Here is a 15316-nt window from a genome sequence, read left to right on the forward strand (position 1 = left end):
AATTTATCTAGCAATAATGTTTCCATTTGGGGTCAGTTGGCTATAAGGATGGGGTAGGGATATGTACTTATTTATATTCAACGTGATACCGAAGGTTTAGATGAGGACATGATTTGATTCGATCCGAGATGGATCTTTTCGTTGATGAGAGAAGCGTCAGGGGATCAAAAGAAAGGCTGGCAGAGTTGGCTAGTGTACTTGGTGCCTAATAACGGATATGGTAGTTTGCAATGACTGTATAATATACATGCCTTTTCGTTGCACATCCAAACACAAGAGTAAGAGTACAAAAAGTCCTGTAGGAAAAGATTATCACCCCAATCAATCCTCCCCGAGGTCCCAGCCTTCGACGTCCATAGATAAAGCGTGTAAATCGATAAGGTATGTGTTTAGTTCATCCGTGTTACTCTTACACTGTAGTTTGAGCATAGTATTGTAGTCTTCAAAGGCATAAGGAGGTGTTCCATTAATGTTCTTCAAATCCTCTAGCATTTTCTGTGATGGAGTGACGCATCAGCAAATAATGACTCTATTTACCCGACTTGACTACTTCCTCACCTTTGGCCCTTGTTCGTACAAGTCCCAGAACTCTGTAGCCCGGACAAGTACACCCTGTTCATTGGCCGTCGCGATCCCCCGCAAGGTTTGTTGCAAACTGAGAATGTTGCGCTTGATCTTGCGCACACCAGCAGCATTGACACCCTTGACGTATTTAGAGGCATACGCAATCAAGCAATGATCGACTAGTTGTCCGAGGGCACGGAAGATAAAACTAGCAAAAGATTTGGTTAGCACGAGTACGTGCTTGGTAATCATTACGATATAGCATGTGTAATTTACCTGTGGTCATCAGGTGAAATAGTCCTTTGAGCAAGCTCTTCGAATTCTACAAGGCTTGCATTGAGATCCAAAATGTCTGAATCTGGCTCGAGTGCTTCACTTTCGAGTCTGAAATCTCCCTGCAAAGGATCGTACTATTGTTGGCGTATATCAAAAGTATTCATGATTTCTGTAGACTTACCTTTTGCATCGAAGCGCCAATGTTGCACATGACTTTGCACCGAATTTCCAGCCTGATGGCGTTGACTACCATCTCTGCAAGCTGCTCATACGTTTGTATGATTGCTTGGTACCGTCTACAAATCAAGTTTTTTGTCAGTAAAAAAAAAAAAAAACGTTTGAGTTTGTTTTAGAAAACCAAGGGTACGCACTGAGCCATAGCTCTAGTTAGAGGTAATCGGGGTTCATCCGAATCAGCAGACAGAGGAGGAGCAGTTTTCAAGACGTCCAGCTCGGGCTGTTCACCCTCTGGAGAGACGGGTTCTTCAGATACCCATTGCAAGTCGAGTAAAGCGGCGATGAACCAGCGCTAAAGTGGGACCGTACCGTCGACGAACATTTAGCCTCTCCACCCGACATTTGTGCTCTCCCTGTGACTCACCAAGCTCTGAGACAAATTGCCAAGGGCCTCCAACTTGCGGCTTGAATTGATTAAATTCGACTCTGAAACCGGTCTATCGCGCAGCAATTCCATCTCGAGCCTGATTTCCTTGTGGCTGACCGATGCCATACCCGCACGATCGGTGGTAGGGACAGAACGCATTTCGGATAGACATTTAGTGATGTCCTCACGCTGGGCCCATACGGCTGGAATGACCATCGGCCGCTCCGAATCGGTTTCAAAGGTAGCAGGGTGGGAGACCAAATCTATTTTTTTTTAATAGAAAATCAGCAAAATCAACGATGACGATCTTGGATAGCTAGAAAACTCACCTTTGAATCTAGCGCTGCATTGCTGATAATACTGGACGATAACACCGACGATGAGTCGACTGTAATTCTCTCGGTGGAAGGGAGTTGTCTGGAGCATGATGCAAAGGCTATGTATCAACGCCATCACGCGCACGCTCGACTAATTGACGTCTGTGTCAGTGATACTGTCTGACGGAGAGCAAAAAAGCAACCCCCCCCCAAAAAAAAACTTTTTGACATACCTTGAGCGGTCGCTGCTTCGTATCCGCCAACACACCGCGATCAACCTGATAAGCATCGTACCCCGACACAGCCTTTTGGAATCCAGCCGTGACTTTCTCATCCAGCTGCCTCAAGAACACTTTGACGACAAAGTCTTCCAAGATGGTCGAAAACCCTTGGGTCTCGCTCTCGAAACCTGGTGGCACGATCGCCGATGCGCGATGGATGAATGCCAAGGTGGGATGGAAAAGGGTGGTGACGTTGAAAGCGTTGGGAGGGACGAGGGTGCGGTATCGGCTCGAGGATGGGGAGAAGCGGTCGTCCGTATCAGGAGCGATGGAAACGGGTTGGTCGGATTGCATGTTGACAAGACCGGGGACAGACGAGCGGAGAGCTTGTTGGACAGAGTCATCGATGGGTTTGATTTCTTTTTGGATGGCGCGAGAGTCGCTGTCGTTGAATCTGAACATTGACTATTGGCAAAACGGTAAAGAGTGTTAAAAAGACGGTATTTGATCAAAAGGGATTCAACTTGCCTTGGATTTATCGCGTGAGACTTTTGGATCTCGCAAGACCTCGTTAATCGACAGGATGGGGTTCCTATCAAGTCTTGATCCAGGCCGGTCGTCGGTCAAATAATTGCTCAGCAACGTTCTTACCTGGAAGTTTTTATTTTAGTGTTCAGACAACTCTGGGAAGATCAATTCACAAGTCTATAATACTCACTTCTTGCTGGACAGGCCGCCACATTTCCAATACTGGAATATTGATAGACGAACCCTTGGGTGTTGTGCTATCCTTGAAATCCGGTCGCTAAACATGAAAAAAACATTCTCAGCATCTTTTCTCTTTCGTCTTTGTGCAAACACACACACACACACACACACGCGCGCGCGCGCAAAAAGAAAGGTACCCACAGAAGATATCCATCTCGACACTTCATACATGACCCTATGACCTTCCAGCACCGCTGCCAACTTGGAGTACAGAGTCCAAAACAAATCTTTTAGCAAAGCGGCATGCTGGGGCGGTCCGGCCGCGCCTAGTGAGATTTCGATCCGCGACGTTTCGGCGGAGGAGAAGAGAGATTTCCGGCTGGGAACGGCGGTGGTGGTTGCTGTGGGAGGGTTTGTCCGGGATGATGGGGTTGGATCAACGTTGCCTAACAAGTTTTGTGGGCGGACCGAAAGGTCTTCTTCTCGGTGTCGTTCGGTTCTGTCATTGGTTTTTATTTTTCAGTCATGCCATTCCGACTCGAGACCCAAAAACAAGGGAATACTTGTACTTACCGTTCTTCAACTTCATCCAACGTACCATCTACCAAAGCGAAAATCTCCCCCGGCGCTCTTTGCGCAACAGTATCCAAAGCCTGACCCAGCCTTCCTAGCACTGCCAAAGCCTCCAACAGATTCTCAATGTAGACGTACGAATCTGTTTCGGGGTTACCCGTGTTTCCCGCTGTACCAAGAAGAGAGGATAGAGAAGTGTGTGAACCCCCCGGTTGGACGATGCCGGTACCTGAGCCTAGACCTAGAGCATTTGGCTGTTGGTGAGAATGAACGGCGGGTAAAGTGTAAGTGGACGGTATGGGATCGCCGTCGTATTGGAGCATCGGTCTCGTACTCGGTTTAGTACTGAGTTGGGATAGGTAGCGAGAGAATTTGGAGGACGTGCCTGGTCCGGCGGTAGCGTTAGCGTTGCCGTTGGTGGTGGTGGAGGACGTGTTGTTACCGCTGAGATTGGGAGAGGTTGAATTGGGATCGGGGGATCGGAGAAAGGCAAGGTCTTCGTCTTGTGATCCGATGATGGGGAGATCGGCTCGGCCAGGGGTATATGGTCTCCATCGTGAATCGCTGTAAAACGTTTTGAGGTAGATGTGATTGTGGAGTTCTTCAATAAGGATTTCTGTAATCGTCTGTCAACATTGTTAACGTTAGTACTGTTTCCCACATGATCATTTTGCAGATAATTTGCTTACTGTTTCCTGGGACATAAAGTACGATCTGAGATCTGATAGAGCGCCAATCTCACGAAGCTCGGGTTTGTTGATGGTTTCAAGGCTTCGAACGAGAATGAGGGAGGCTTGGAGGAAGCGTTTATCTCCAACAAGGGATTCAAGCTGGTCGGGCACCTGCCTCAAGTTATCACTGTAGAGTCTTGGTCAGCAGGGTCATTTCTAGGCAAAGCAAATGTGTAAACTCGCATTGTATCCAAAATCCTGAGCATGTCGCGGACAGTCCGCTCCCGTGCCCTGATCCCGGACAGTTCAGACTTTCCTTTACCCGCAAACCCATCTCTTGCAGCTTTGAGTTCTTGTTTGGACTTGCGCACCTGTTCTTGGGCCCTTTCGAGGATATCCAAAAAGTTTTGATGAGCAGGCAAGGAGGCGGCAAATGACTTGGAGTTGGCCTGGACTGCAGCTTGCAAGCCAGCCGAGAGGGAGTCGTGCAGCCTGAGGAAAGAGGAAAGGCCGGGGTGTTGCGGGAGAGAGGGCGATGGGGCCTGCGAGAGGAGCGACAGGGCAAGAGACGAAGACGAGAAGTCGCTCTCCATGACAAACGGCCAGTCCTTTTTGACCTGTCGCATGGCTGAATCAATCTCTCCAAACTGGCCTCCCTCTTCGTCTTCCCAAACCTCTTCGCGATGAGACTTCTTCATCCTCGCCTCACTCTTGTGGGGGCGTCTGGCGGGCGCGGGCTGTTCGTGCTGGCGGCCTGCACTCATGAACGCGCCGACGACGTTGCGCATGGTTTCTGTGTTTGTCGCGCCGGACAGCTGGAAGGGCTGCGATGCCTGCTGCTGCGCGGCGGCGGACATCTGGGCGCGCATCTGCATGCGCTGTGCGCGGTCTGCAGCGAATACATCGGAGGTGAGTGGCTGGGGGGGGACTTGGGTCGGTCTCGAGGGCTGCGGTGGGCGGGGGGCATCGCGCAAGCGGGACCTGGCGGGGCGCGGGGGGCTTTCCTGGGGGAAGGGGGGGTAGGGGCCGGTGTCGGAGTTGTATGTGTCTGGGCGGAGGGGCTGGGGCCCGGAGATCTTGTACTTTGGGGCGGGCTGCCGGGACATGGCTGCGTGGAGAGCGTTGTTGGGAGTATTTGATCTGACATAAATAACAGATGTCAAGTCGTTGCGTCACCACCCAAGTTGCGCCACCCCTCAAGTCGTTGCGTCACCGCCGTCCACCTCTTTAGTCCATCGCACCTGATCTATACTCTCTCTCCACACACATCCCGATGCCAGACACACCGCCACACAAACACCACTACACCTCCCTCCGCTCCCTCATGCACAGCCCAGATCCCGGCAACCCCGCCAAGCGTGACTCCCTCACCCCGCGCCAGCCACGCCCAAGTCGCAACAGCAGCAGCTCACGCAGCCGCGAACGCAGGCTGGATCCTCCCAGAAAGGCAGACAAGGACAAGGGCCGCTTATCGACATGGAAACTCATGTGCCTCACCGTGTCCATGGGCGGGAGCCAGATCGCGTGGACAGTGTACGTGCTCAACGATCACCTGCAGCTGCCTGCTGACCTGCCACCAGGGAACTGGGATACGGAACGCCCTATCTCCTCTCGCTCGGCCTCTCGGAACAGCTCACTTCTCTCGTCTGGCTCGCCGGGCCTATATCCGGCCTCATCGCCCAGCCGCTCATCGGTGCCATTTCAGATTCCTCGCATTCTCGCTACCGGAGGCGGTACTGGATTGTAACATCGACCATGCTGCTCGTATTTAGCGGTCTCGGTCTGGCTTTCACAGAACCTATTGCCAAAGCTTTGGTCGATTTGATAGGCGGCGGCCAAGGCGACTGGGATCCAAAGACTATCAGATTGGTATGTCATTCAGTTTTGCCGCCTTGTAAACGATCAAAACGGGATTGTGGCTTACACATGCAATTAGGTGAAGAACACGGCTATCGGTATAGCCGTCTTCTCATTCTACTGCCTTGACTTCGCCCTTAATGCGTGAGTAATCCATGCGCCTTATGCATCAGTCTGATATCCCGGCGCAGTCTCCAAGCTTCCCTCCGCAATCTTGTCCTCGACATCACGCCAGGTGAACAACTTGCCACCGCCAATGCTTGGCATGGACGCTTCAACCATGTGGGTAACATTGTGGGGTTCACCATGGGTTCGTCCGTCTCCTTGATCCCAGACCGGCTTCTTTGGTCTGAATACTCATCTGGATACTCTGCAGGTTTCTTAAATCTCAGTCATGTACCGATTATCCGTTTGGTCGGAGGCGGTCAGTTTCGTAAAGGTACGTCTGGCACCCCACACACCTGCGTTTAATAGCTGACATTATATCCAGTATGTATCGTGGCGTTGGTACTGTTGGTCATGACCGTGTGGATCACGTGTTGGACGCAAGAAGAAAAGGAAACGGATAGTATTTTTGGCGAAAGGCGCTCGTACGTTGTTATATGCTCGCGACTCTGTCATACGCTGACATCAAACACCCCTATAGGAAAATACGAGATGTAGTGGGTACAATCTACGAAGCGGTACTCCATCTTCCAAAACCCATTCGCCGAGTTTGCATCGTAAGTCTTTCCCCCATACCTTCTTTCCAAAGACCACTCAAACCTAAAATTGCATCGGGCGCGGAAAGGTACAAATCGCCGCATTCATGGGATGGTTCCCGTATCTTTTCTACTCTACCACTTACGTCGCCGAAGTCATGGCCAAAGAATTACATCATAAACCTGATATCGATCGAGCCACCCGAGCTGGTAGCCTGGCCCTTTTGATCTATTCTTTCGGTAAGTGCTGCGTCTTTCTATATTACTATACAAATTTGCTCAACTGCCAACACCATTTGATCAAAAAAAAAAAACAGTCGCCATCATCGCTGGGACACTTCTCCCTTACCTCGCCGCGCGAGATCGCCGACTGCTCAAACCCACTTCGGAAAAACTGCGAGATGGCGAGATTGAGATTGAAAACGAAGATGAAGAAGATGAAGAGCATGTGGAGATGGAGAGGATCAGAGAGATGGTACAGCAGTGGAAAGCCGAGGCTGCTAGAGAGGGAAGACCTCTGAAATTGCCTACTAGTAAGTTGCAGCTTCCGTTAAAACACACACATACGGCGTGTGCTGATATATCATCCGGTCATTTCCAGTGCCGTTCATGTTGAGAAATATTTGGACGGCGGGCTTGGTCATTTTCGGGTGCTTGATGATGTCCACGTTCTTCATCACAAAGGTCTGGCAAGCAACAGTGATGATCGCTTTGGTAGGCATCTGTTGGGCTATTGCTTGTTGGGTGTGAGTGGTTTTATTTTGGTTGAAAGGCAAAAAAAGGTTTCAAGAACTGATGGAGAAATTGGCGTCTTATTAGACCGTTTGCGTAAGTGTTACGATTTCATTTTCTTCCTCAGTGTATATTTACTCATGAACAAATGATCGATGGATATCGCAGAATCATCATGGAGGTCAGTTTTGGATTTCCACTTATTAAACCGCACAACCCCCCAGACCCAAACCGATTGACTGACAAACACCCCCAGTTCCTCAAAGAGCTCGACGACAAGCCTCCTCCCCGAATATCAGACGGTCGCCCCCGTCCCACCCACGCGCGCACGGCTTCCACCCCCCTCGGCTGGCGATCACATCCCACCAGCCCTGCAGGCCGCGCCTCCCCCGACGAACGTACACCACTTGCCAGAAGCTACTCGACCGCCGATCTTGATGGCGCTAATGAAATGGAATATACCGGCCAGGGACCAGTAGCTGGCGGGACTATTATGGGTATCCATAACCTCGCCATCGTTTTCCCTCAATTTATCGCAAGTCTAATTTTACCTCCTTTCTTGCGTTATCAGCTAATAGTGGTTGTCGTGCGATCATTTTTTTTTTAGATTGCAGTCGTAGCCTCTATCATTTTCAAGCTAGCCGACACTCAGCCCGACATCCAGCCCACCTCGCCCGAAATCGGTGGACCGCACGGTCAAGATAAGAATGGAGTCGCCTGGGTCCTCCGGTTCGGCGGGTTGATGGCGTTTGTGGGGGCTTTGGTATCGAGGAAAGTACCGCCTACCAAGACTGAAAAGGCGATGAGGAGGAGATTGGCGGATATGAGGGAGGAAAGTGCAGAGTGAGAGATGTAGGCGGCGAGCGAGAGAAATGTCAGAGTGGAAAGGTCGGATTGGGACGTGTTATGTGTATATATGCGGAGGAGAGTTGACCGAGTTTAGTCTTGTTATTTACATGGATTTATTTTGTTGTCTTATTTGTCTGCAAACCGACTTGGAAAAAGAAACGGCGGCCGGATGCTATTACAGATGGAAAGTATGTCGATGATGCCCGGGGACGAGGGACGACGCTTCTGGGACATGCAGTATTACGTAACATATCGTCAAGACTCGCCCTGCGCGTTTGACTTGTTGTGTTTGGCTCATTTGTCTCAATCTCTGAGCATTCTCATCTTGCCACTGCGTTCCCATACCGTTCCCCCTCTATCTGCAATCATCCGGCCTATACTGCGCCGGATATATCTCCAGGTATAAATAGAGGATGTCCCAGAGGCAAGGCAGGAGGTCTATGGGCCCAACCTCCCTGCCACAACAAACATCGCAAGAGAGGCGGGAGCAAGGGTTCGTCGAGCAGCAAAAGTTTGACGATTGTGAGTCCTCAACTGTGCCCTTTTTTCGACAGTCTTGCTGACAAGTACACCCGTGGATTAGTCCGCAGAAGGCATAGAGAACAAAATAAAGATATCATCCTGTACGCTCCGCACGTCCTTTTGCATGTAGAGCTCCACTGATCCAAAGTGTGTCAAACAGTGATAATGTGGAGCGCAAAAAGATTATCAAGACACTTCAGGATGAAATATCCATCCTTCAAAATGAGCTGTTAGATGTGAGAAGAAGAAATATGGCTCTGGAGTCGAGAGTGAAAAAGATGGAAAGAGAAAACTCGAGACTAGGTGGTGTAGTAAGTGTTTTTTCTTTCTTCCTTTCTTTGGGACTATTGTGCGCTCGAAACGAGACACATGCCTCGCTCATTTCTATGCCATATACTACGCCTGAACTAACATTACAATCAGGATGTACTGAAAGCTTTAGATCATCTCTTGGCAGCTGCTCCCGCCCTCTATAACTTACGTCAATCACTCTCCTCCTTACCGATTCCGCTACATTCAACGTCCTACAAACAACCATCCAACACACGTCCGACCTTGACATTCGTCGGGAACCCCACTGCCACCCGGCCAGCTGCAAATGGGAAACAAAGACAAGATCTTGGAGCGGTAGTGGAAAGTGAAGAAGGAGACTGGGTGGATGATAGGCGGGTGACCTCGAGATCAAGAGGGCGAGGGTAGGTTTCTGTTTATTTGACTAGTTGGATAAACCGTCACTTATACCTATCAAAGACGACAAACGGATGTCGGGTCAGTTGCTGCTTCCAGATCACCAAGACCGAAGACCCCAGTATCCCCAGCTCGATCTTCCATATCCCCTAGCCCTAAAAAGATTATCAGCACACGAAAAGTACCAGCAAAACGAAGACGGGAAAGTGGATTGTTATCAACTCGACCGCGGTCCTGTTCGCCCGAGGTAGTTAGTGAACAAGAGCCGGCGATTCCAGTACAACAAGAGCCACAGGTGATGGATGAAGAACCTGTAGGGGGAACCAAAGTGGATGAAGAACCTCTAGGGGAAACCAGTGAATGGGAGGAAGGGCCTGTAGTCGAGATGAAACCCGACGAAGCTTTGGCTCTTGTTCAAGAAGAAGAGCAGGTCGACTTTAGCCGGAAAGAGAAAGAAGCAACTATAGAACCAGGGGCGGAGATCGTGAAAGTGAATGAAACTGAGTGTATGTTGCCTTTATTGTCAGGTACAGCCTGAGGCCCCCGCTGATTACGTGGTAGCCGAGTCCGATCCAAGTCGACCATCGGACCTTACGATTACAGACAATGCTGAACCAGAAGGAACTGGGCGAGGTCGTCGGGCACGTGCCAGTGTCGTTAGCTATAAAGAGCCTAGTCTTGTCAAGTGAGCTTCCCAGATGCTTTTTGTAATCAAACGTTAGCTGATAGTTTCGAAGGAAAATGCGAAAACCTGATGGGATCCAAACTCAAGATGTCATTAAAACCTTGACTCGAAAATCCATCTCCCCCAGAAGAGTCAAGAGTTCATTATCTCCCAAGAGAACGAAGAAAGATGCTTATAACACATCGCCTTCTCCTCCCATGCCCCTCATACCAGAGGGGTCTCTCAGCTCCCGATCTGCATCTACTAGAACTGCCAATCTGTCCGCAAGCAGCCAAAGTATGCGACGAAAAAGCACTCTGCCCAAAGCCAACAGCAGGAGTAGAGGCAAGCAAGAAGAATTTGGAAAGATGGCTAGGGCGGAAGATAAGGGTGGCGAAGATTTGGAAGAATACGAGGACGTTCACGATGAAGGGGAGGAACTAGACCTAAAGTTTGGACGAAGTTTGCAGATTGGCACCGGCAGTGGGTTCCGAAAGCCATCATCGTCCTCAACATCATCTCACCATTCTGCGATGCGTAGCAACGCCCCGAAAACCCTTCCAACGGCATCTGTCCCCGCCATTACATTAATTTCAGCGCCCCTTCCTGCAAATAAAGGTGAATCTTTATCGGCGGCTCTGAATGTCGATCCCCGTCTGGTCATATCGACAGGTTCAGGAATGACAACTTCGTCCAGGCGTCAATCCAGCGCAAGGGGTTTCAGGCCCACAAGCACAACGCGACCACGAGATGTTCTGACCGAGGTGCGACCGTCGAATATAGAGACTAAACCAGCGCTGGAACAGGACTTGAAGAAGGATGCAGGCGAAGTGGCAAGAGGAACGAGGGCCGTTGGAGTCTTGCAGTAAGAAAATGGGGACGATAATGATGTTAGATATGCGATCACTGTAGTTTAGAGGAAACCAGTATAATGCTTTTATGTATGTTCGGATTTGTATCTTAAAAGCGGCTTGAAAGCGAAAGTTGGGAGATGCTTTGCTCAGCGCATGACTATGGGACCATACAGCATACCATTAAAGTGCTCTTTGTAGTGCAAAACTCAACCCTAAGTCACTGTCTATGAATGTTTGCATGCACACACAGCAATCCTGGAGCATTCGTTTTCGTCCACAAACCTAATTTATCTTCAACAGGTGAAAGCACATTTGTACTCCTATTCTAAAAATGTCTAGTAATGTAAAAAAACATCTAGTAATGCGCAGAAGTTGGAAATTGAGATGAAATACAGCAGGTGGAAAATAAAGCATGTGGGCGCACGAGTGGCCGAATCAGACAATTATTTACGGCGAAGGACTATCACGCCGATGTCTATCGCAAGTGCACTAAGCGCGCCAAGTTCGCACTTTTCAGCGAGTATCTTAAACTGATCACCTTATCATCAGCGCCTGCGGAATGTTGCGAGCACGGGGGAGGGGCTTACCATCTCTTGTACAGTATTCTCGCACTGACTAATGTCCATTCGTCCCTTTTCCCTCAATACCTTTTTTAGATGCGGTCCATACACTAGTCCATCTCATTAGCCAAGTTTTTTCTATGACTTTGCAAAAGGCTGATACATACCGGAGTGACAGTACGTCGCAATTCGCCTGGCATAAGCCTGCCGGTCAATCCTCCCCTGGTGAAAAGCCTTCCAAGCTGGGTGCATCAGTCTGTGAATCCTGACACCTGCTTGTGCCCATTCTCGAACCTCTTCAGGGGGATAGTGACTCTCAGCTGCTGTCTTTGCTCTGCTAGACGCCTTGAGTGGCTTATCAACGTCAAAGCCCTCCGAGTCCTTGGAAATTGGAGAAGAACTGTCGACATCCATGTCATCCAACATATGTTCCAAATTATCCCCCGTTTCGTCTTCATTCACTTCATCCCGGTCAATGATGACTTCCCAATCCTCTGCCTGGCCCAGAGCGGCCTGCACACTAGCCAATGTCCTGGGCCAGTAAGGTATATCAACCAGCGCTGGTGCGACGTGCGTTCTGATCTCGCCCAATGTCACCAAGCTCTGAATCGCAGGGCTGAGAGCTTGACTGATGAGTTGGAATATGTCAGTGCGGTATCTTGTCGGCAGTGTGGATTGTGTAGAGGGAGTAAGGTGGTGGTTCTGATGTGGCAAGATGGACGGATGAATCTCTGTGAGAGGAGCGTGAGGATGGGGGGTAAATAGGTTGATATTTGGAGAGTTGGGGAAAGAGGCCGGGGCACGGTAAGGCGACGCTTTTGGGGGATGCGGTAGAGAATCACAAGAAGATGTACTTTCAGGGGGCTGTCGGGTCCTGATTACCATCCAGCACACCAAGATGCCTCCCTTTTTCACTTCTCTTGATTTCGCTTCTAACCAGTCTACCAAATCCTTTATTGCCTGCTTCTCCTTTTCATCTGCTTGGCTGGCGAACGCGGAGAAAGGCCTTGGTGATATTTCCCCTTGTAGCTTGCTTAATTCTCCAGCGCAGAGAGCAAAGTCGACTGTGTCAGCAGGTAAGGCATTCTCCGTAAATCCTGCAAAGGAGAATGATGTGAGTATAAGGGGGGAAGGGGCTAATGGCAGCTTGCCAATCTTGCGGTATGAAGAGGCTTGGGATGCCAGATTATATTGAAGGGCGCGAGTGTCGAAATCAGGATTGGCTTGGTGAGTGACGGAAAATACTTTGGGCGATTTGCTAGTTGAGCGAAGGCAAAGAGATTCGATAACTTCGGCAATTATTGGGTTTGGGGTCTCTTTGTGACACCCATATCTGCCCGATGTTAGCCAATGGTCACACGGCGAAAGATGAACTCACTCTGCTACATGGTAATGATCAATTTCCTTTATCATTTCGATCTTACCCCGCACCGCATCTCCCATGGCCTTCAAGATTGGCTCTTCAAACGTCCATTCCGACTCTGAAAATACCTCTTTTCCACTTCTGCTTTCACCGACCCAAGCATTATCTGACGAAACTCCCATTGTATCCGGCCCCATCACTCGTGCATCTCCGTCATTATTTCTTGACGAGCTCGATTCGGCCATGCGCTTACGAAAGGTCGCCGATAAATCGGGATCTAGGTAGGATGTTACGCCTGCTGAATCATGAGCCATGAGCTCAAAAGTATTGTACCGCCCATGAGGTTCAGATTGGCGAACATCCAGCATTGCTTGATGCGTTTGAGGCGTAGCTGCGCGATGGTCGAAAGTAGCGGTCTCGGGAGAGGAGATTAATGGCTCGAGTGGATTATATCGTATGATGCGTGGCGCATCATGGTCGTGAGGCTGGCTAGCATTAAGAAAGGTTTTCTGCGCGACCAAATGGGTGTCAACAGACATCGCACTGGTGAGGGACGCATTGCTCCCCCGTCTTTCCAGAGCCAGAAAAGGTACGCTCGGAGCACTGGAGCTTCTAGGAATGCTGTCATACCATCCGCTTTTTTCTGGAGGAATAAAAGAAGAGAAGAAATCTCCATCTTTTGGAGGATCAAGGATATGATCAACAGGTGGAAGTGGGATAGGAAGTGTTGGCAAAGTTCGAGGGTCGAGCGTTAACAGTTTAAACGATGTTTGCGAGGTTGGACTGCCATGTGGACGTTTCACGGACGCCACGCTGCTACTTCTCCTTGTTTGTATATTAGGCCGCCGCTCGTTCTGCACAATCATACCACACCTTGTTCTCTTTTTGCCGATTACAGTTCTGAGGTCACTGGCACTTGCTCTACCGATGACGACTGCCAACATGGCATAGGCGATCTCGTCTGCATGTGTGCCATAGTGCCCGGCAGAGGACACTCTGCTGTGAGGCACGCGGGCTGTTGAGATGGCATGGTGTCTTATGTGAACGGGGGAACAAGAATGGGGAGGATGGTGAGGGTGATGTCCGAGGACGGCGGTGAGAGGTTGGTCGCTTGCAAATGACGAGGTCGCCGAAGAGTGGGCGACGTCGTGGGGCGCCTCGGAGTATGATCTGTTGTGGGAGCAGTGGTATGAATGCGAGCCAGAAGGTGCCCGTGCATCGGGAACACCAGTCCCGTAGTCGTCGTCCATGCTGTGTTGTGCGGTAATGCGATGGAGAGGAGGGCTGGAGTGGGCGAGGGCGAGAACAAAAGCAGGGGGACGGGTAATGAACGGTGACCTTTGTCTCCAAGGCGAGCCTACTTTCAATCAATGGCGGCTATAGAAGCCTGGCGCAATAGAAGCATTTCCGACGGTTGACTGTACTTGACGCTTCTTCTCCATCTCAACTATCTCTGTCTCATTCTTTCCCCGTTGGTGTGCGTCTGCAGATGGCCAATGTTCCAGATTTCCCTCCACCTTTCCACTCTTTTGGGTTGATGGATTGATCGATTCTGATAGGCGCAGATCGGCAAAAAGCCCTAGGCTGCCTGCGCTTGCTGATGAAACGTCGAGAAAAAATGGGGGAAAGGATGGCCGGGCGCAGTAGCCTTTCATTAGCGCGACAAAGTGTCCAGGAAATTTCCTCAAAAAGCAAGTAAGAAGGGCAAGGTGCAAGCAAGTTATTTATTAGCGCGAGTGCATTATGCACTTCCGTAATTACCCGTGTAGACGGAATAGGGAAGTACGGAAACACGTAATAAATAGCACATTTACGGTATATGGTGGATGTTCCGTCGTACTTGTACTACGGCGAATGAAGCATGAAGAAGGTGAGGCACAAGGTACGGCCCTGCATCAGATCCGTGCAAGTGCACGCGGCGACCGGGAAGTTCATATTCAATCACAAAAACGTCCACCAAACCACCAGCAATGCCGGACGGACATCCATCGATCGGATCCGGTTCCCAACTCCGAATATGCGGAATCGTAACATCAAAGTTATGGAAACCTCGAAGAGGCAGGTGCAAAACATGCTGGTCTTACGTAGATTCCAAGAACGCGTTTTCAAAGCGTTTTCATTACATTTATCACTACTACGGCTAAACCCTTGCGCTGCTACTACTAACAGGATCTGCTATCATATTTACCCTTCTCTGCTCGCACCATCTCCACCATCCACTTTAAACGCCCTTCTCGCTCATTTAGTCTCTTCTCCTGTTCATCGAGCATGCGCCGAAGCATACTACTTTCCTGTTTACGCATTCTCGCTGCCTTCTCATCGCCGTGAGGTTCTGCGCAGGGACCCGCATTATTCAAAGCCAACAATTTGCCGGGGTCAAGTGACGAGAGAATACCGAGTATCTGGCCCAGCTTTTCATGATTAACATCGCATGATTTGAGGCACGGTGTTGCTTTTGAGAAAGCACACTTTTCGACCAGCGTCAAATCATTATTTAGTTTAGGTGTTTTGACCAACACCACGTCCTCCAGCTCTTTTTTGGCCTTCCTTGTGTCCTGTCCCATGCCCTTTAATTCTGTGGATGAATTCACAC

General features: G+C 49.9%; 5 protein-coding genes across 5 annotated transcripts in view; 2 read left to right on the plus strand and 3 right to left on the minus strand.

Annotated features, from left to right (window-relative positions):
- Positions 1–226: 226 nt before the first annotated feature.
- On the minus strand, positions 227–4917 carry CNH01700 (conserved hypothetical protein). Its single transcript, XM_024657667.1, has 14 exons — positions 4178–4917; positions 3953–4121; positions 3264–3889; positions 2892–3189; positions 2701–2787; positions 2511–2633; positions 1995–2447; positions 1774–1912; positions 1442–1707; positions 1212–1369; positions 1022–1136; positions 841–959; positions 559–772; positions 227–495 (listed from the first exon to the last, which is right to left on the minus strand). Exons 1-14 carry the CDS (start codon positions 4807–4809, stop codon positions 322–324), a joined length of 3573 nt encoding a protein of 1190 aa, XP_024513341.1. The 5' UTR covers positions 4810–4917; the 3' UTR covers positions 227–321.
- Positions 4918–5205: 288 nt separating this feature from the next.
- On the plus strand, positions 5206–8183 carry CNH01690 (conserved hypothetical protein). The gene is made up of 14 exons (XM_572346.2): positions 5206–5467; positions 5515–5803; positions 5871–5935; positions 5983–6101; positions 6168–6230; positions 6282–6381; positions 6438–6513; positions 6582–6732; positions 6810–7025; positions 7094–7238; positions 7312–7320; positions 7393–7405; positions 7481–7759; positions 7832–8183. Exons 1-14 carry the CDS (start codon positions 5208–5210, stop codon positions 8069–8071), a joined length of 2025 nt encoding a protein of 674 aa, XP_572346.1. The 5' UTR covers positions 5206–5207; the 3' UTR covers positions 8072–8183.
- Positions 8184–8401: 218 nt separating this feature from the next.
- CNH01680 (expressed protein) lies at positions 8402–10872 on the plus strand. The gene is made up of 7 exons (XM_024657666.1): positions 8402–8595; positions 8657–8696; positions 8756–8906; positions 9019–9290; positions 9346–9788; positions 9844–9967; positions 10020–10872. Exons 1-7 carry the CDS (start codon positions 8487–8489, stop codon positions 10813–10815), a joined length of 1935 nt encoding a protein of 644 aa, XP_024513422.1. The 5' UTR covers positions 8402–8486; the 3' UTR covers positions 10816–10872.
- Positions 10873–11020: 148 nt separating this feature from the next.
- Positions 11021–14409, minus strand: CNH01670 (expressed protein). Its single transcript, XM_572557.1, has 4 exons — positions 12739–14409; positions 11528–12693; positions 11388–11470; positions 11021–11330 (listed from the first exon to the last, which is right to left on the minus strand). Exons 1-4 carry the CDS (start codon positions 13971–13973, stop codon positions 11244–11246), a joined length of 2571 nt encoding a protein of 856 aa, XP_572557.1. The 5' UTR covers positions 13974–14409; the 3' UTR covers positions 11021–11243.
- Positions 14410–14832: 423 nt separating this feature from the next.
- Positions 14833–15316, minus strand: part of CNH01665 (hypothetical protein) — a 1941-nt gene continuing 1457 nt past the window's right edge. The window contains exon 7 of the mRNA XM_024658690.1: positions 14833–15316. This exon is cut by the window's right edge and continues 268 nt beyond it. Within this exon, the coding sequence (XP_024514606.1) occupies positions 14886–15316 (431 nt within the window). The 3' untranslated portion in view covers positions 14833–14885.

This window comes from Cryptococcus neoformans, assembly GCF_000091045.1.
Source record: "Cryptococcus neoformans var. neoformans JEC21 chromosome 8 sequence".
Classification (NCBI taxonomy): Eukaryota; Fungi; Basidiomycota; class Tremellomycetes; order Tremellales; family Cryptococcaceae; genus Cryptococcus; species Cryptococcus deneoformans.